This window comes from Asterias rubens, chromosome 1 (assembly GCF_902459465.1).
Source record: "Asterias rubens chromosome 1, eAstRub1.3, whole genome shotgun sequence".
Classification (NCBI taxonomy): Eukaryota; Metazoa; Echinodermata; class Asteroidea; order Forcipulatida; family Asteriidae; genus Asterias; species Asterias rubens.
In genome coordinates this window covers 30,675,508-30,696,456 of record NC_047062.1, presented here as the reverse complement: position 1 = coordinate 30,696,456, position 20,949 = coordinate 30,675,508, and the positions used below count along the sequence as shown (strand labels likewise).

Here is a 20,949-nt window from a genome sequence, read left to right as displayed (position 1 = left end):
TGTACACACATCATCGTTAACCAAGCTGAGACTCCCTCAGGAGAGACACACTAAAAGAAATGTCAACACCGTGACTCCAGTTACATAACAACAATAATGTGGTATCTCTAATAAGCAAAGGGTTGTGCAGTGTTAGGACAATGAACCTGGCTAAAATGGAGGTGGGCTGGACACACTGCCCGAAGAAATGGCAACAGATGGACAACGGGAATTATGGATTGACAACCACCGGGACAGGGAAAAGAAAAGATGTAGACAGAGAAGAAGATTGAGATGGAGATGACATCAGGGTTTATACAGGGACATCAGGGTTTACAGGAACAACATGGACCAGAACTGCAAGAAATATACACGAATGGTGTCTACACGACGGGGGTGAACACAGCCTAAAAGTAGTGCAATGTAATTCTTGCCTGAGTGTGCAACGGCGCACCTCAGCCAAACAGAGTTGGGCTAGTACGGTCTATTTTTGGGGTGAATCATAACAAGCTCATCAATTGACGCATTTCCCAACATCTTTCATTTATATTTTTAGTAAAAACTTTGTAGTAAACAACCGTTTTCTTTTACAGGATACCAGTAGACCGGAAAAGGGTACATCCCTCCATAACCGCGCTATCGAAAGTATATCAGCATATTAGGCGTTCCCTAATTGGACGAAAGACACGTGACCGGATGATATCCGCCTATGGGAGGGCTCAACCTTGGGAGGGTTGTGCAAACAATGGCGCCTACACTTAATGTGAAGTAATGGGGATGGGTTAAGTGTTATGGCAACGAGATGTTTTAGTTTGGAAGGCGGGGAAAACTTTTCTGTTTGTGTGTGTCATCGTTTACAGCAGACGTTTTTCATATAACAACTAAAAGTAAGTGATTAATTTCTTGGCACCGAGTGGCATAAACTGGTAGCCAAACACACACCGTTGGTATAACCATCGAGTGGTCCTGACTCTATGGTATAACTGCATCATGATTCGTACTCCTCTTCGTTTATACTTTCGCAAACAGGTTTCCTCAGGCTTGTGGCTATTGTGATTGACTTTACTTATGAGGCATCCTTGGTTTCATTACACTATATCTAATGATACAAAAACTAGTCAAGAGCCGAACTAGACAGTGCAATAACCGTCAGGACCGTAGCCTGAACATCTGACGTCACACTTCGAGGCTCGTGAATTACGCCACAGATCTGCCGTTGAGCCCACGTACATAATCGCCTTTGCCCTCGCATCATTTCACATGGCTTTCATCTGGAGATTCGCAGTTAAAACAGACGTACATGCACATGTGTATACACTGTACATGTGTACATATAAAGCAAACACATGTCTTTATCCTAAGGACAGGGGACCAGTCTATCAGGGCGATAGCATTTTTTGTATGCATACCTACATAATAAAAAACGCCAGAGATCTGCCGTTGAGCCCACTACATAATCACCTTTGCCCTCGCATCATTTTACATGGTTCATGGTTCTTGATATTCGCAGTTAAATTTGACGTACATGTGTATACATACAAAGCCAATACATGTCCTTATCCTAAGGACAGGGGACCAGTCTATTAGTACGATGAGCGGCATTTCTTTTATGATTACATACATCAAAGAAGGGCAACAAATCTTACACATTTCTACTGTGGGGAAAAAAATATTGATGGTCTGGTAACAAAATTTGTGACAATTATTCACGGACTATGACAATTTTCTTGATCCGTTTTAACTTTTCGTTACATTCAACATAAGTTTAGGCTAAGACCTAACTTTTGTTGATTTCTAAGAGACTGTTGGTACACTTTTCAAAGTTGCAATGCTAAATTTTTTGGTGAAAGACCAAAGTTATTCTCATTTTTATTAGAACGAGTTTAAAAAACAACAAAAAACCAACTACTTTTGCTTACTGCCCACGCAAAATGCCAGAAATATTTGTAAATACAAATTGTATTTACATCTGTACCTAATGTTTAGTATGGGTCCCAACAATAAGTCTTTGTATCTTTCAGGGACCCTATGTGACCTTTACAATGACCCTTTGTGACCTTTACTACCACCCTTTTTGACCTCTTGTATGGCTCTTTTTATTTTGACGGGACTGCGATATCTCAAAAAAGATATACATACATATATCATCTTTTTGAAAAGAAATGTTCACAGGTTACTTTTATTGTAAATATCTACTTGATTACAAAAATTCAACGGAGTATCCTTTTCCTTTTAAGATGCTAGATCCATTTCTTTGTGGGTTTTATGCGAACATTTAGATTTAAATTTCAAATTCATATTTTCATAGATTCAATCAAGTTACAAGTTTTCGTTTACGGTATTGCAAGAAACAATCTGCCAAAGCCAAGTGGCAGATAATTAAAAATCTAAATAATGAAGTAGTGTCGAGATCCCGACTTAATCAAAACACCCCCCACACATGTGTTGGTTCGAATCCCCAGCTGTGACACTAGTGTCCTTTAAAAGCAAGCCATTTACCCATTGCTTTATCCTTCCGACGGGACGTAGAGCCTTTGGTCCCATGTGTTGTGTAACGCATGTAAAAGAACCCAGTGCACTTATCGAAAAGAGAAGGGGTTCGCCCCGGTGTTCCTGGCTGTGGCTGCTGTATGCGTCGTCTACATAATTGGGTCTCAGAATGTATCACTGCAATAACCTATCTTTCTGAAAGTTTGTATATACTCAGCGCCTTGAGTACCTTGTTTATACGTGCGCTATATAAGACTTCGGTATAATTGCTATATTTATTACATTTATGTTTACTGTTACCAGACGCCATGTTGTGGGCAGATATGTGAGTATTTGGAACTATAATAATACTGATAAAAAATATGTTCTTCCCTTTGCTCCTTTTCAAATCAGATTTAACCCACTCCTTCGGGGCTGGACCTACACAAATATTGTACATTTCACAGGTCAATAAAAATTGCATCAAAGTCTTATCATACCAGTATTCTCTCATTCCAAACAGGCAAATATGTCGTCAATATCCGAGGTCCGACTTGTTAGCGACTTGGTTTCACTTATCTTGTCAAGTTCACACACCAGGGCGGATGCTTTCACTTTCTTTGACCTGCATCCTTTCTCCAAAACATCACTGCCTCCGGGAGATGCATCTTGGCTGATCCCGCCCCACTGTGCATTAACTGTCCTTGATGGTGACGAGTCTAGTTCCTGCACTTCTTTACTGATCAATCCTTTACTCTTCTTCTTTAGTTTTTTAAGAACCAGCTTCTGATGGTTCTGTTGCTTTACAGATTCTTTGGTTGCTTGACTTTCTGTTTGTTTAACATCTTGACTAAGACCTTCTCTATCCTTCTTCTTTTTCTTTGTCAATCGGAATTTGTCCCTCAGGTTTTCAAATCTTTTCCTCTTTTTCTTAGAATGAGCATCTCCCATGTCTTCAGATTCACAATGTACCATCTGCTCTGTCACAGCAGTTTCTCCTTTATTCTTGCGTATCGTTTCTTTCAATTTCTTCTTGATGCCATGCTTCAGGAGTTTCTTAAGTCTCTTCCTGACCGGTACAGATGTTTCATCCTCCTCAACAATGGTCGTTTCATTTTCACGCTTTTCAAATCCTTTTCTCTTTTTCTTAGGATGAGCATCTCTTGTGTCTTCAGATTTGTTATTTAACGTATGTTCTTTCTCTGCAGCTCTCTCATCATCATCATCCTCTAACTGAACACGTGGTGCATTTATTCCATTGGCGTCCACAGCAATCGTGTCTTTCTCAAACCGAGATAGCTTTGTCGCAAGCTCTCCTTTGATAAAACTCTCTGAGCGCTTCCTCTTCAATTTGACCTTTGACCTCTTCAGAGCAACCTCATCTAAAGTCACTGGCTCTGCAGTTCAATAAACAAAATTATTTTTAATATGACGACTCGTTTTCAAATTGATAGAACGTAAATTTGTATCCTTCTTCTCTTCTCTCCTCAGTCAACTTCCCTCAAATGAAGTTGAAATGAAATTTACTTCAAGTAATAAACCAAAGGAAACTCACTGGGGTAATTTTAAGAAACAACTTTGGGTTGAACAAAAGAAACAATTCTTACAGCAGGACATGAACCTGTGACATATTAATAATAGTAGTGGCTTCTTATATAGCGCTCAGGTCCATCACTCAGTGATACTCAAGGCCCTTCAACATTATTACCCCTGAGGTGGATTTCACAAAGAGCTAGAACTTGTCTTATCTCGAGTTAGACTTAGGATTAATCTTAAGGTCTGCATGCTACAGTGCAGGGTTGAGACGCGTCCTAAGTCCTAAGATTAGTCTTAAGTTAGGAAGAGTTTTGTGAAATCGACGGCTGGTCACTGGGCCATTTTATTTAATTCCATAAACTATCTCTTTGGAGTATACAGCCTGTGCTGCCAAATATGTAGCACACTAAGCTAAATCAATCACAAAAACCATCTCTGCCCTCACAGTTACCCATTTATCCCTGGGTGGAGAGAAGCAACTATGGTTTAGTGTCATGCTCAAGGACACAAGTGTCATGACCAGGATTCGAACACACACCCTGAAGACTCAGACACAAGAATTTGATGCTCTTAACACCTTGGCCATGGCACCTATACATATGACATGCTGGCCTGCAACCATAAAGTTGTATACAAGAACTAGAGGGTCTACTGCCCTATATACGCGGCCCGGCATGCGGGTATTTTGTAAGTTGACAAAACAGCATCGCATAGCGTGTGTTTATCAACACACACAACATGTATTTCACAGTCAACGCGCATACAAATTTCATTGTACAAAATGGCGCACATGTCTCCTTGCGGTCCCGTCGCGTTTGTGGGCCCTCTAGTTCTTATATATAACTCTATGCACGCTACCAACCGAGCCCTTTGTTGCTGGTCTCTATTTGATAATGCCTTTTTACTGTTTTTCTGAGGGCATCCAAAACAGATTTAAACATAAAGCCTGGTTTTCCTTACCTCCTAGGTCCAATACAGGTTCCTTGGTTGTCAGAGACTCCTCCAGGCTATGTTCTTTTTCCTCAGCCTCAGTCTTCAATGCCTTGCCATCAGCTTGATCAGCAAACATGCTGTCCAACAAAGTGGAGGGTTTTCTCTTCGAAGGTTGCTTTCTGAGAATGTGGATAATCATGCAAAATGTGTTACTTTTATGAATCATAAAGTTGGTACTGGTTGGGTCAGGTTGGTGAAGTGGTGTCTTACCTCGCCTTCCACCTCTGGGACCCCGGTTCAATTCCCACTAGGGGCACTATGTGGATTGGGTTTCAGTCCCTACCCGACTCCAGGGTTTTTCCCTGGAATTATACTTCCTCCCACATTTAAAACTGAAACTTCTTCCTTGTCTCCATTAAAAATAATAAGATCAAAGTCTTAGAGAGCGCACGTATCTACCAAACAAGGTACTCAAGGCGCTGAGTTTATATAAACTTTCAGAAAGACAGGTTATTGCAGCGATGAATTTTGAGACCCAATTGGGTTCTTGGCTATGTACATGCCAATGGATCAAGTTCGCTTTTCTGCACTCAGAATAAAAAAATACAAATGAAATACAAAAAAATCAGAAATACTTACATATCGTATCTCGCAGGGTCATAGTCCGGCTTTAACCATGACAGTAAACTTGGTGGAAACCCTTCTTCTGTTGTCATCTATCGATAGCAGGAAAAAAAACATGAAGAGGGATAAGTTGCTGGTTTTAGTTAATGGCACTGGACACTATTGGTAATTACTCAAAATATATGTTAGCATAAAATCTTACTTGGAAACAAGCAATGGAGAGCTGTTGATAGTTTCAAACATTGTGTGAAACGGCTCCCTCTGAAGTAACATAGTAATTTTCCACTAAAATATTTCAGTTTGATTTCCAGACTTCAGAATTAGATTTTGAGGTCCCGAAATCAAGCATCTGAAAGCACACAACTTTGTGTGACTAGGGTGTTTTTTCTTCCATTATAATCTCGCAATTTTGACTACCAATTGAGTTCAAATCTTCACAGGTTCGTTATTTTGTGCATTTACCCCTGAGTGGAGAGAAACAATAATAGTATAGTGTCTTGTTCATGGACACAGGTGTCACGACCGGGATTCCACCCCACACTCTGCTGATCAGAAACACCAGAGCTTAAGTTCGGTGCTCTTATCCGCTCGGCCACGACACCCCAGAATCATAAATATCATTAGGCTTGAAGATTTCAACAACAACAAAATCTTCAAACAGAAAATACTACTTCAAAATCATCTTGTGCTTGGCAAAAGAAAGCAAGATACCAGTCACCAGTCACAGAAATGTGGACAACTTATTTTGGCTGGTATCTTTATTCTAGTAAGCATCATTTTTTATGCTTAGCTACTTTTTTGTGCTGAAGCAACTCTACAAAATTGGGCCCTGGTCTGAGGGTACAATATTTTAAATTTGAATTGGTGTCAAGTGGAGGTTAACTTTATATATAACAACACAGAAGTAAGCCTGCCAGTGCAGGAAATACCCAGGTTCTATTTGGGGTGCAGGAAATATCCAGGTTTAGTTTCTAGGTCTATTTGAGGTCAGCCTAGTATAGTCTAGGCACCATGACATCATCCGCAGACCGTGAGAACATTTTTACGAAGACAATGCACTGTGCTTGAAACGACTCAAGTTGTGAGCAATCATTCTAGTCACTGCTTACCAATTGAGTAATTTTGAGTCATTTTGAGTCACACTCAAACTTGACTTGAGTCACCTAACGACAGGTGACTCACCCTGACCTCCGGTCACTTGACCTGTCAGGTCAACCCGACCTGACCTTGGGTCACTGTTGTAAACGAGTTAGCTCTCTCGTCAACTTAACAAGCAGAAGAGTTATTATTGCACAATTAGTGAACAAAAATATCATTAGCTTGATTATTTTGTAAGCTAAGTGGATTTAAGTGCTTAACAACACTTTAGCAAGCAGACAATAGAGCCTTCCCACTGATGACACATTTCATTAGTAGCGCAGGACATTCGCCAAGTTGGCATACTATACCCATGTGGAATATGTTCATGTAGTACCATCCAATGTTGCGTTTCGTAGCCCATGTTGGTGCAGTTCTAATAATGGGCGTGCGTGGTATGCACTACTGGCTTGGTTAGTTTAACCAAATTAAGTCCATTCCGAACAGGGCTTACATGTAAGTATTACAATGAAATTAGGGCCCTTGTTTCCTATTTCTGATATATACTTTATACTGACCCATTGCATTAGTGTAGCCTTGAGTTTGTCCATCCAGGGTAGGAGGTGTGGGTACCAGGAGGTCATGTCCCTCAGCATGGAGCGCATCATTACCCTACAGGAAGGAACCACTTCTACTATTAAGGTCATCCAGCCACCAACACTCCAGCTGGTTACTCCATTCTCGAGTATAATTAAAGGCAGTAGACACTATGGGTAATTACTCAAAATAGTTATTAACATAAAACCTCACTTGGTGACGAGTAATGGGAAGAGGTTGATGGTATAAAACATTGTGAGAAACGGCTCCCTCTGAAGTGACATAGTTTTCGAGAAAGAAGTAATTTTCCACAAATTTGATTTCGAGACCTCCGGTTTAGAATTTGAGGTCTCGAAATCAACCATCTAAACGCACACAACATCGTGTGACAAGGGTGTTATTTCTATCACTATTATCTCGCAACTTCGACGATTGAGCTCAAATTTTCACAGGTTTGTTATTTTATGCATATGTTGAGTTATTCTAAGTGAAAAGACTGGTCTTAGACAATTACCAATAGTGTCCACTGTCTTTAAAGGCACTGCAGATAATTTGTTTACGAAATGCTACGATAAATCCTGTTTCCAATTAGGATGAGTAACTTGTCTTAACTTAGGATGGGTTCAATGCATCCTAACGTCTAAGGATACAAAACTTAACTCGTCCCAAGTCCTAAGATTAATCCTAAGTTAGGAAGAGTTTGGTGAAATCCACGGCTGGACACGTTTAGTAATTGTCAAAGACCAGTATTCTCACTTGGTGTATCCTAACTTATGTACATGAAAAAAAATGAAAAACCTGTGAAAATTTGGACTCAATTGGTAATCAAAGTTGCAATGAAAGAAAGTGTACGTGTACTTAGTGTACTTGTAAGCTTGTCTGCTCAGATGCCTGAAAAAGGCTTCAGGCCTCAAGTCTTTCTCAGATTCAACAGTGAAAAACTACCTCTGTCTCAAAAACTATGTTACTTTCTCACAATGTTTTATACTATCAACAGCTCTCCATTGCTAGTTATCAAAGAGGTTTTTAAGCTAAATTTTTTTTTGAGTAACTACCAGTAGTGTCCAGTGCCTTTAATCTCGTAGCAGGGGTGCTATAATATCAAAAAAGTGCAGGGTACTTTGGTGAAGAAGTTTTTGGCGCTTGCCAATGTCTAGTGTCTAGACAACAATGTCGCGCACTGAGGTTGGGAACCAGACAATCTGGCGGGGTACCAAGATATGAACGTCTGAAACAAGAGACCTGGAAGTGCAACACTGAGATAGACCCCCCCCCTCCCAGATAAACTAGCTAGAGACCTTGAAGTCAACAACCTCAGTAGGACCCTGGAAAACTGAAGCCGAGGTAGAACCTTGTGAGTTCAAAAGCTCGCTGGAGATCTGGGGCCCAATTTAATAAATGCTTAGCAAATTTCTATGCTATGCAAAAAAATGGGTCTGACACCAGTTGGATCAATGTAAACCATATGAAATTATGACTGGTAACCAGTTTCTGTTAAGCACAATTTGTCTGTTATTAGCAAGTTTTTATGCTTAAGGCTATGAAATTTGGCCATGGATATCCAAAACTAAGACAGCAACTTTGAGGGATGACAACTAATCCAGTGGCCTGAAAGTCTGCTTATCCAATAATAATAACAAAGTCTTATATAGCGCATGTATCTACCAAACAAGGTACTCAAGGCGCTGAGTTTATACAAACTTTCAGAAAGATAGGTTATTGCAGTGATGAATTTTGAGACCCAATTAGTTAGCACCTTATAATGGTTTACAAGGTGCTACGGCGCATACAGCAGCCACAGCCAGGAACACCGGGGCAGACCCCTTCTCTTTTCGATAAGTGCACTGGGTTCTTTTACATGCGTTACACAACACATGGGACCAACGGCTTTACGTCCCATCCGAAGGATGAAGCAATGGTTAAGTGTCTTGCTTAAGGACACAAGTGTCACGGCTTGGGATTCGAACCCACACTCTGCTGATCAGAAACACCAGAGTTTGAATTGGGTGATCTTAACCGCTCTTCCACGACACTTCCAAGACTTTCGGATGCTTTCAAATCTACTCTACTAAGTAATTCAAGCTTTCTGCTCTTGTATTTTGAAGCAGACCCAACATTCAAAGGGGCACATTGCATACGGCGCTATGGGCTATAAAAGGTATATGATTCACATAAATAAACCTTCAAAAGTGTATTTTTTTTATAAAGTAATTTTTGACTCCACATATGGTGGACAGTATGTTCTGCTGATTGTACTTCCAGATGCAAATTTATCACCACTCAATATCACCAATTAACAAGCAAACTGTTCATTTTTATTTTTTATTGAACGAACAACTGTTCAAAATCATAAGGAGTAATTCCAAACAGCAACAATGTTGAAAGATTTAAAGGCAATGTGCCCATTTAAAGCCATTATACACTTTCAGAACAGAAAAAAAAAAAAAAAAAGTCCACAGATTTACAAATAACTTACAGGGTTTACAGAAGGTAGTGGTGAAGGACTTCTCTTGAAATATTATTCCATGAAATGCTTTACTTTTTGAGACAACATTAAAACAATTATCAATTCTCATTATCGAGAATTACGGATTTTTTTAAACACATGTCATGACACGGCGAAACATGCGGAAACAAGGGTGGGTTTTCCCGTTATTTTCTCCCTCTTCCGATGACCGATTGAGCCTAAATGTTCACAGGTTTGTTATTTTATATATTATAAGTTGTGATACACGAAGTGTGGGCCTTTGGACAACACTGTTTACCGAAAGTGTCCAATAGCTTTAAATGTTAAAATTAGAAGCCAATGCTGGTATTGATCAGAACTTACCATACTCTGCTCACTATGGACGAGTAGATCATGTTTTGTCCCAGGAATTGCCCACATGTGATATTCTGAACAGCAAATCTACATGGTATGGTTAAGGGTAGTAGTACATTTGATACTAAACTTGAAGAATTTTACACTGGACCATCGGCCTGATGCCAATGATTTCAGTGTCGGGCTAGTATAACTCAAGACAGGACAAGTCCAGTGGTAGCCTTGATCAAGGCACTACAGCCGGCCGCGATCGGCATAAATCCTGCTACTCTTCCCACGTTGAATTCTGCCAGTGCACCCCGGCCCCACAATAGCACACAACGCGTGCATATAGTACGTGTATCATATGTGTACCATCCGTACGTGTGTACCATCTGCACGTTTCAAATTACTTTGTATGTGAGTGCTTTCACGTGCGATGTTGAGACACGACCGTACTCATGACTACGCTATACTGTTCTCGCTGTACAATGTATGGTAATGTACATTTTGTGTATGCACTGCATGCGTGTGCCGCGAACCGGGCCGGGGAACAGTATGTCAACAGCCTTGATCAAGGCTAGTCCAGTGGTTGTGGTTTTTACCTCAATTCAACATCCATCATCCTGGTATAATATAACATTGGTATTGCTTTAATCACAACAACTGGACTTACCATTAACTGAATGATGTTCAAATGTTGAGTTTTAGACTCACAAATATCTTTCAATTGTGCAAATAACAGAATAGATTCATCTTCTCTTAGTGTTTTGTTCAAATGAAACATTTTAGATGACAATACTGTGTTCTCATTTTTTTCTGCTATAGTTAAAGGCAGTGGACACTATTGGTAATAACTCAAAATAATTATTAGCATAAAACCTTACTTGGTAACGAGTAATGGGGAGAGGTTGGTGGTATAAAACTGTGTGAGAAACAGCTCCCTCTGAAGTGGAGTAGTTTTTGAGAAAGAAGTAGTATTCCACGAATTTGACTTCGAGACCTCAAGTTTAGAATTTGAGGTCTCGAAATCAAGCATCTGAAAGCACACAACTTCGTGTGACAAGGGTGTTTTTTTTCTTTCATAGTTATCTCGCAACTCCGACGACTAATCAAGCTCAAATTTTCACAGGTTTGTTATTTTATGCATATGTTGAGATACAGCAAGTGAGAAGTCTGGTCTTTGACATTTACCAATAGTGTCCACTGGCTTTAAGAAGTGCTATGGAATTGGCCTGCTGCAATATGTTGAATAAGGATACACATAGACAGACTCTGCCATATTGAGGATGTATACACAGAGTTTAGCCTGGCCCATTAACTTGATGAGAATGTACTCCAGCATCTGACGAGATGGGAGCCGGATGGTAGAACTGCTCTCATCATGAGTACTAAAGGGGAGGTCAAACAAAACAGACATTTATTTCAAATTTTGCTGCACAACTTTAAGACTCAAATGGTTATTGGTCAAGTCCATATGTGATTAAACCCGAGAGTTTTATACCAAGTTGAATCAATAGATTGTTTTCTCAAAGACACTGGACACGATTGGTATTGTCAAGGACTAGTATTCTCACTTGATGTTCAACTAGCATTTATAAAATAAAAAAAGCTGTGAACATTTTGGCTCAATTGGTCATCGAATTTGCAAGAGAATATTGAAAGAAAAACCACCCTTGTTGCATTACTTTGTGTGCTTTCAGATGCCTAAATAAAAGGCTTCAGCTGAAGTCATTTATTACTAGAGTGAGCAATTATCTCTCTCTCAAAAGGTGCCATTTCTCACAATGTTTTACACTTTCGACAGCTCTCTATTGCTTGTTACCAAGTAACTTTTTATGCTAATAATTATTTTCAGTCATTACCAATAGTGTCCACTGCCTTTAAAGTGATCCTCGGGGCATTCCATTTCCCCTCAACTTCGCCTTGGGAAAATGGAATGTGCCAGGGAACTCCTCGGGCATTTCAGGTTAAACCATAGCAACCATAGTAGTAAATACAGTATAAAAAATATTCATAAAAGTCAGAAACTGTTTTCATCACTTACATTTGACAACAGCAGACAGCATCTTCTATAAATTTGACAGGAAGTGTGGATTGGAGTTTGATCAAACACTTTTGGATCTATCGGGTAAAAATGATAAAAATCAGAGCTGAAGATCATAATCGACATTATGGATAACTTTAATTTTGTTTTAATAACATCTACAAGAATCACAGTGATCTTACTTGAGATGTTGCTCTGGGTCCATGGCTCTGCTACCTGCAAGCAAAGAGTCAGTACTTAGCGAAAGCAGGGAAACATGAAGTGTATTTCTCAGGTTAGCAGGGAACTTCTGCTTACGTGTGTGTACTCCAGTTTTACTAGGCATCATTTACTTACACAGCTAGCACAAAAAATTTGGCGGTTGCACAGTGAGCGGAATGTGGTGGTCATAAGCAGAGCCATGAAATTAGGCCCTTGTTTACCAACATTAACAAACATTATGAGCTCATTCACAACCAAAGAGCCTGACTGTATGTTCAGATTCTTACAAATGTACCTTTGACCTTTGACCATTCATTTCAAAAGTGCTAGCTGACCCTACATCACCTGAACCAATCATAACACAGATATAAGAAAGCTTACGTCACAGCACGTTATCCAATAAAATCATTGTACCCAATGAAATAGTTTGGCCTGTAAGACCAGTACCTGTCTTTAGATTTGGGAATACAGCCAGGAGACCAGCATCCAATTTCATGAAACGCAAGGATTAATCCTAACTCGAGTTAGGATGAGTAGCCCATCCTTACTTAGGATGGGGTTCAATGCCTCATATACTTGGATACGGAACTGAACCCGTCCTAAGTCCTAAGATGAATCCTAAGTTATGAAGAGTTTGGTGAAATCGACGGCAGGGCCCTTTTTCATAAAGATGTAACAAGCAGAAAATACTGCTTGGCAATTTTGTTTTTCCTAAGCAAGAAATTAGTAGGGTACCAGTGGTCACAGCAATGGTAACTGTTTGGTATTCTGGCTTGTATGCTTGTTCTGCTAAGCAAGAATATTTTGTGCTCAGCAAGTTTTTGTGCTAACAGGCTTTATGAAATTGGGCCCTATCTAATACAACAGGAGTTTTTTTTAACCAAAGGCTACAGAAGCTGTGGCTGTTTTACTCACCTTTTTCATCATCTGATGCCACCTCCATTGTCTTTGTTGATTATTGACTTTGTACAACAATCTGTTCAAGGTGTATTGCTCACTAGAGAGACGTATTCCAACAGAATAAGACACTTGTAATGCCTGCAAAGCTGTCTTCAGTCTACCCACATCATCTGTGAACAAAAATCATATTTAGTATTAAAGGCAGTGGACACTATTGGTAATTACTCAAAATAATTATCATCATAAAACCTCACTTGGTAATGAGTAATCGGGAGAGGTTGATAGTATAAAACGTTGTGAGAAACGGCTTCCTCTGAAGAGACGTAGTTTTTGAGAAAGAAGTTATTTTCAACGAATTTGATTTTGAGGTATCGAAATCAAGCATAAAAGCTCACAACTTCGTGTGACAAGGGTGTTATTTATTTCATAGTTACCTTGCAACTTTGACAACCAATTGAGCTCAAATTTTCACAGGTTTGCTATTTTGTGCATATATGTTGAGATACACCAAGTGAAAAGACTTGTATTTGCCAATTAACAATTAGTGTCTAGTACTAGTGTCATTAACTCTGAATACCCAAATAGCTAAACATAAGGATTTTGAAGGAATGGGGCTGGAAATTGTGTACAATACCGTACCATAACTACTAGTTTACTACTAAGACTAATCTTAATTTTAATTAAAACCATTTTTTTTAAATCAATGTGTTAGTTGGATGGAGGATAGCCCCACTTGTGGTGTGGCCAAGGATAGCTGAAAGGATTCAGCTATCCTTGGCCACACAAGTGGGGCTAGGATGGAGGAAGGAAAAGGAAATTATTTTCCAAACTATAAATAAAAAAATTAAAATCTTGGCTGGGGCGACTCACTTTGCTAGGGGCGACTTTATAAAAAATATATATAAGGGGGTCACTTTGTCAAGGGGTGACTTTTGCTTTGCTAGCTATAGGGCTACTTTGTACTTAAGTCCCAGGGCAAGGCGGTCAGGGGGCGTCGCTGCAGGGGGAGGGGGTGGGCGACATTGTTGGGCGAGCTTGCTAGGGGGCGAGATGACAAACCCACGTCGTCGTCGTACGTCCGTGACCAAATTTCGAACACGCAATAACGCATGCAAATTTAGCAGTAAGGCGTCATAATTCATACTTCTACTACACTATATGAAATAGTTATCTTATTGAGATTCAAAATAGCTTTACAAACCTTCTTCAACTTCGTAGCAATCGTAGGAACAGCTTGCAATAGGTGGCGGAGACACTTCACATCGGTTCCACAAGGAGGCTGACATCTTGTTTTTACTTGTAGATTGGTCGCGATCGTTGTGCACGTTTAATCAACAGACGATAACGTCTGGGTGTAGCACAGGGCCGAATTTTACGTTTTAAACGTAGCGCCCTCTATAGGCGAGACATAGAAGGGGTGGGCGTGTCTGGTCGGTGCAAATTGGGGGGGGAGGTTTGCCAAACAATCTCTAGAAGGAAAATATACAGGTCTTGTTTGGGAATCATTACCCATCACAAAATGTTGTTTTTATGGTGCTCTAATATCAAATCTATTATACAATTCAGAATTATGGAAAAAAATCAACTTTTGAAAAGATGATTCATCAAACAATTTAAACAAAGTGTAGTTTTTGGAAAGTTTGGTACATTTTGTTATGCAAGGTCTACCTAAAAAAGGCTACATAGCCACTTATAAGGGGATACAAGAAGAGAAAACATTTACAATATAAACATCTTAGGGGATCTGCAGCCAATTTCACGAAACGCTAGGATCAATCCTATCTTGAGTTTTACTCGTCCTAACTTAGAATTAATCTTAAGGTATGCATGCTACAATGCTGGGTTGGGACTCATCCTAAGTCCCAAGATTAATCTTAAGTCAGGAAGAGTTTGGTGAAATCGACGGCTGAAGATATACAGCCCTCTCCAAATTTTCTTATCCCCCCCCCCAACATAAGACCAGACCAAGCAAGAGTGAATCCAGCTATTTCCCATCTTCTATGGCAGAAGCACTGGGAAGAAACCTTGCTTTTCCAATGAACATTGGGCTGTCTTGGTTTGTTTCCATTGTATACCCACTCTAGCGGACTCAGAGCGAAGTTGCTTACCAACCATTTCGGAAGAAATTGCTTGCCCCTGTGACTTGGGACAAAGGGTTACTCGATGGCTGCTCGCGCCACTTGGTATGTGCAGATCCAGTAATTTGTTGAGGGTGACACGAGCCTTCATTGTGCTTGTTTTCAGACCAGTCAACACAGTCCGACATCACTGGGTCAAACAATGAGAATGTGGGTGCATTCGTTTAGCTTCCCCGGGTCGGCCCCGGTGTGTGGCGTTTTCTTTTTCCAGGACGAACGTGTGCAGATAATTACCCACGTTCGTCCTAGAAAAAAAAAATGCCACACACCGGGGTCGACCCAGGGAAGCTAAATGAACACACCCTGTGAATGTGTGTACGCGCCAATGAGGGGTCACTCTCCTTTTGACCTCAGGCAAGGACACTGTTTGCGCTTTTGACGTCATATAGCAAGGGGTCTTTTTAAACAGAAATAACAAACAAGAAATAGCATCATTTCATACAGCATTAATTTATCTTTATTTCACATTGAAATAATTATAGTTATGTAAAATTACCCATGGCTCACACAAACGTCCACCAATCTTTGGTCGAGCTGTTTCATTTGAAGCAAGACAACGTGAACAGAATAGATCCTTATCACGGCACAGTCGTCTTTCTTTTTCTCAAATTCATCCCAATGTTACTGAAGTGAGGGTAAGATGTCGAAACAGTCTGGTACCTTTGTGTGAAATGAGAAAGATAACTATCTTTTCCAATGTGTGAAAAGGGAACCCAACAGTCTGGTCCCTTTGTATGAAACAAGATAGATAACTATCTTGGCCAATGTGTGAACAGGGAACCCAACAGTCTGGTCCCTTTTTATGAGACAAGATTTGTAACTGTCTTTGTCAGTTTGTAAACAGGATAACCAACAGTCTGGTCCCATAGCCGTCAATGCCAGTGTGTACTCGAGAGATCCAAAAAAGATGGCCACACCATGATAAGAATCTACTGGATCCAACTTCATAAAGTTGTTAAGCAGAAATTCTGATAAGCAAATTCCTTGGCTAAGCAAGAATTGACCTGGGTACCAGCACAGCTTTTATAACTGGCTGGTGACCTATAAAGCAAACGTTTTTGTGCTAAGCAAGTTTTTGTGCTTACAGGCTTCACGAAACTGGGCCCTGGTTAATAGGATCCTCTAACAAGCAGCAGCAATTTGAGGACAGTATATCTACGGATCATTTCTAACCTATACAATTTCTATGAAGCAACTATTAGCGATTGTTGAGTCCACATAATATTCCAATATCTTGAATGATATTCCTAGATAATTTTACTCTGAGCGAGCCACCGATGATAATTTGACAGCCATCAGCAGACCATGAACACACTCAGTGAAAATGCTTTAGCAATTCTTTGTTATTTCCAACACAGGGCTCAAACTTTACACTGGACCACTGGCCCAAAGGCCAATGATTCAGTGTCGGGCCAGTAAACTCAAGACAGGACAAGTCAAGTGGTCTTTCCCAATTCAACATCTTTCTCTAAAAAAAAAAGGTGTTCGAATGTCTCACAAACGTCTTTCAATTTTGCTGAGTATCACCCATCAAAGGCAGTGGACACTATCGTCCTGAAAGCACACAACTTTGTGTGACGAGGGTGTTTTTTCTTTCATAATTATCTTGAAACTTCGATGACCAATTCAGCTAAAATTTTCACAGGTTTGTTATTTTATGCATACGTTGAGATACACCGAGTGAGAAGACTGGTCTTTGACAATTGCCAAAAGTGTCCACTGCCTTTAAACAGAAGAGATCAATCTTCTCTTATTGTTTTGTTTAAATATGAAACAAATTAGATGATAAAACCGTATTCTCATTCTGATTCCAGTCTCTTCTCATTTTTATTCTGGACTCGTAAATGAAAATCCCGGCCCAGTGAAGATTCTAAGCAACAAGTCATGCGGTCTTATGGATTTCCCCAAAAATTGTTGTTTAGCCCTAATGAGATAATGCCCTGTACCGTGTTGTATTTAGCTTATTTAAGGAGACAAATAGAAACAATCATAAATATCTATAAATTAATAAAATCATAAAAAACCCTCACACATCTGAATAATAAGTTAATTTGGGAAGATGTATGTGCAGCCCTGCCATTGCGAACAGCAAAAATGGGTAAAATTCATTTGAACAGTGACACAACATGTAATTATGTCCAGTGCTTAACACTACCTACAAACAAATTTACAATTAATTTAAATGGGTAACTTTTGTCCCGGGCAAAATATCATTCGAAATGCTGGCTGTATGCTAGACTTGATTCAAGTCCCTTTATAGTGTGAGGTCCCAAACATGTAACACGCCAGCAGTCACATAAGACAAGCGCATCACCATCGTCAAAATGTAGTTATTGCAGCAGCGATCAAGCGGAACAGGTTGGTGCCTGGAAAACAATTATTTTCTGTGGCGCTGGCACGGGATTTGGACTTGAGTCAAGTCTAGCTGTATGCCAGTGCTTAACAATTTCCTGCTCAGCGAAAACAAGCAGGATACCAGGTGCATGCCACATGGTTGTTCTGGTAAGCATAGTTGTTTGTGCTTAGTTACCTTTGTGCTTAAGCAGCTCTATGTGACTGTAAGCGCATAGAATCTGAATTTAAAGCAGCCATGAAAACTGCCCAAGTTTACCATTTCTTTACATTTAAAATTGATACATAATTTCCCAGCTGTAGATGTACATTTATCTTTTAGCTTGAATGTTCTAGGTATGAACATTTGACAACTATATAGGTTTGTACAAGGTGCTATGTTAACTGGGAAATTCTGAACATTTGGAATGTAATGTATTACATTAGGAGCTTATAAGATGCAAAGTCCATACACTTATAATATCTAGTCTTATACTAAGAGTACATGTATATGTTTGAGCTTCAAAATCTGTTACTTCTTTTACAAACACACACACAAATCGTAGGATATAAAATTCCTAAAACGAGAAGGGGACACAAATTACATAAATAAAAGTCCAAACTGGTTTCCAACTCGTATTTTTAAGTATTAGCTTCATAATACATGTTGCCAGTCTGTGGTAATCCTAGTCTTGCGACGTTTGTTTTGTAAACGTGGTTTCCAATATCGCAACATGAATTACTGGAGAAGAGATATCTGTATCACACAAACATCTGGCTCAATTTCAATTTAGATTCATAGACTTGCCCAGTCCCTCCGCGCCAGCCTAGTGACTAAATGCAAAAAACAGCATCACTAATTAATACCAAATTCCCTCACAAATCAAAAAACAAAAAGGACAAACACAATTGAACCAACCTTGCTTATGAAATTATTGCTTGACAAAAATATGATCTAGTATAAAACTTCAAAAGAAGCAGGGTTTAGATCCATCAAAACATGTTTTTCCCCCTTTCTTCATAATCAATATCTTCAGTATAAAGGCAGGGTATACTTAATGGACAAAACAAACTACTTGGTAAAGAGCACTGAAGAGCTGTCAATATTAGAAAGTATTGTTAGAAATTACACCCTGAAGTACAAAAAAAGTGGCATCTGAAAAAGGTTTCAGCTCAGGCAAGCTCACAGTTCCTTGTAACTTTTTAGGTGTGTTATTTTATGCACAAAGTGCGCATAATGGTTTTTGGCAGATACTTAAAAAACACCCTGCCTTTAAAGACGGATAGATATTAAACCCTGCTTCTTCTGAGAGGGATGTATCATGCAAGTATTACCACTACAGTCAACCTACAACTCATAAATTGATGTCTATCTGTCTAGTTATGTCATCTACCAGGATTATATTGCATTTGATACACGTAGGGTACACGAGTATGAAGGAGTTATCTTCAACTCAAAAAACACACAGGTAGTTAATCAAAATAAACAAATAAAGTCCATATACACTTTTGGTAACGACTCAATTTTAGACTCCATAATAGGTATAAAAAAAAAGAGGACAGAAGAATCTCAAACTCTGAAATCTAGTCTGCAACAGTGGAGAAGTATTCCAAACTCTGAAAATCTATTCCGCGGTAGAGAAGTTTCCCGAATTCCCCAAAAACCTACTCCCGGGTAGTATAATATACTCAGCAAGACAAGTTCTCAAATGAACATAATCTACCAAGCAATTAGAAATACACATGGTGTTACCGCAAACCAAATACACAAGAAAAAAAAACAAAAAACACATCAAGTTTTTACACCAGTTTGTAAGAGTATGTTGGTACAATAAATTCATCATCCCAGAAGATTTGAGGAGCATCATTTCATTTTACGAAGTGCTTCAAAAGGAACTTAAAGCAAGATTTAAAATTTTTATTTTTATTTTGTTCAGTTTGTTTATCCTTGGAGACGGTTAAATAAAACCAACCAATTATTTGTAAATCAATTATTTATGAAGAAATTGTTACACAACTCACCAAAGAGAACAAGAAAACCCCCTAATTGTTTTGATGTTTCTTTTTCTAAGGAAATCTGAGATAGTCAGAGGTGTTACCAATAGTGTATAGAGACTTGATTTCTTCATCTATTATAAAAAACTGAACAGTCTTACACTGTACATTTATGTATTGCTTAAGGTTTGTTTAAAAAATGAGCAAGGATGGTTTTCTAATCCTAATTAGACAGCTATTATCTTTATTAGTATGCTATTCATTGTGACCCCAAAACTGCTACAAAATTTCAGTATTCTAATATCCGAATACAGAGTCCAACAACTCAGTACCAAATACATGGATCTCCAAGTACAAGTACTTTTCAGTCATGTATCAAGTATTGGCAAGCACCAGTACAAGTATCCAAGTACTAAGTATTCTGATATCTGAAAACAGATTCCAACAAATGAATACCAAATACATGGATCTCCAAGTACAAGTACTTTTCAGTCATGTATCAAGTATTGCCAAGTACTATGTTTGCAGAGTAGTACTTAAGTACAAGTACTTAAGACCATCGAGTACCATCGAGTACCAGTGCAAGTACCCAAGTACTAAGTATTCTGATACCCGAGTACAGAGTCCAACAAATGAGTACCAAGTACATGGATCCTTTTAAGTACAAGTACTTCATACTTCAAAATACTTCAAAATGAGGTATCAAAACATTGATAGTTTTTTGCTTTCCAAGTACAAATACAACACTCCCAAAATTCCAGCTTGTCTGTATCACCTTCCAAATCAGGACCAGAAGACAATTCAAAGGAAAACCATGATATACACTAAAAGGTATTTCAGTTTACTACTTTGAAATCGTCAACTATATTTGGCTGGTTGATTTAGTTAATGTGGATGTTAATTACCACTTGGCTGGTAGCCTTTTTCCCGGTAAGCACAATTGTTTGGTGCTTAGCTACTTTTTGTGCTTCTAAGCAGCTCTATGAAATTGGTTCCTACTGGTCCAGTGCATCAAAGGTTCACTGATCTAGCAGGGAGTAAGCATTTTGATAATCAATTGATTTAAAATGTGTAATTACTGAAACATTTATTGTCCGTATTGCTTTTGAGTTATTTCTTCAGCTTTTAACAACATTTTCTATCATACAGAAGCAACATGCTTTGGAGCACATTTCGGCATACACTGATTGGAAGTTCTAATAAAAAAAAAAACCACCACAAACGGCAAAATGTTGCCTCAGTGATTTTGAATGCTAACAAAAACATGAGAACAAATTCTACTTCAACGGCGACACTGACAGATACCAAACGCTATCCCAAGA

The 20,949-nt window shown here is 39.1% G+C and overlaps 1 protein-coding gene across 1 annotated transcript; it reads right to left on the bottom strand.

Moving 5' to 3' along the window:
* Positions 1-2,718: 2,718 nt before the first annotated feature.
* Positions 2,719-14,449, bottom strand: LOC117293102 (titin-like). Its single transcript, XM_033775357.1, has 9 exons — positions 14,365-14,449; positions 13,179-13,333; positions 12,063-12,139; positions 11,278-11,406; positions 10,046-10,123; positions 7,197-7,290; positions 5,557-5,633; positions 4,945-5,096; positions 2,719-3,845 (listed from the first exon to the last, which is right to left on the bottom strand). The coding sequence occupies exons 1-9, from the start codon at positions 14,447-14,449 to the stop codon at positions 2,959-2,961; spliced, it is 1,734 nt and encodes a 577-aa protein (XP_033631248.1). The 3' UTR covers positions 2,719-2,958.
* Between the last annotated feature and the right edge of the window lie 6,500 nt (positions 14,450-20,949).

What these genes read in the sequence shown, in the direction of transcription:
- LOC117293102 (XM_033775357.1), bottom strand. Translation starts at nt 14,449, where the DNA reads ATGTCAGCCTCCTTGTGGAACCGATGTGAAGTGTCTCCGCCACCTATT. An exon ending in TTGCTACGAAGTTGAAGAAG is followed by an intron (nt 13,334 to 14,364) that starts GTTTGTAAAGCT and finishes TTTTGTTCACAG; the next exon opens with ATGATGTGGGTAGACTGAAG. An exon ending in TCCATAGTGAGCAGAGTATG is followed by an intron (nt 7,291 to 10,045) that starts GTAAGTTCTGAT and finishes TCCTTCCTGTAG; the next exon opens with GGTAATGATGCGCTCCATGC.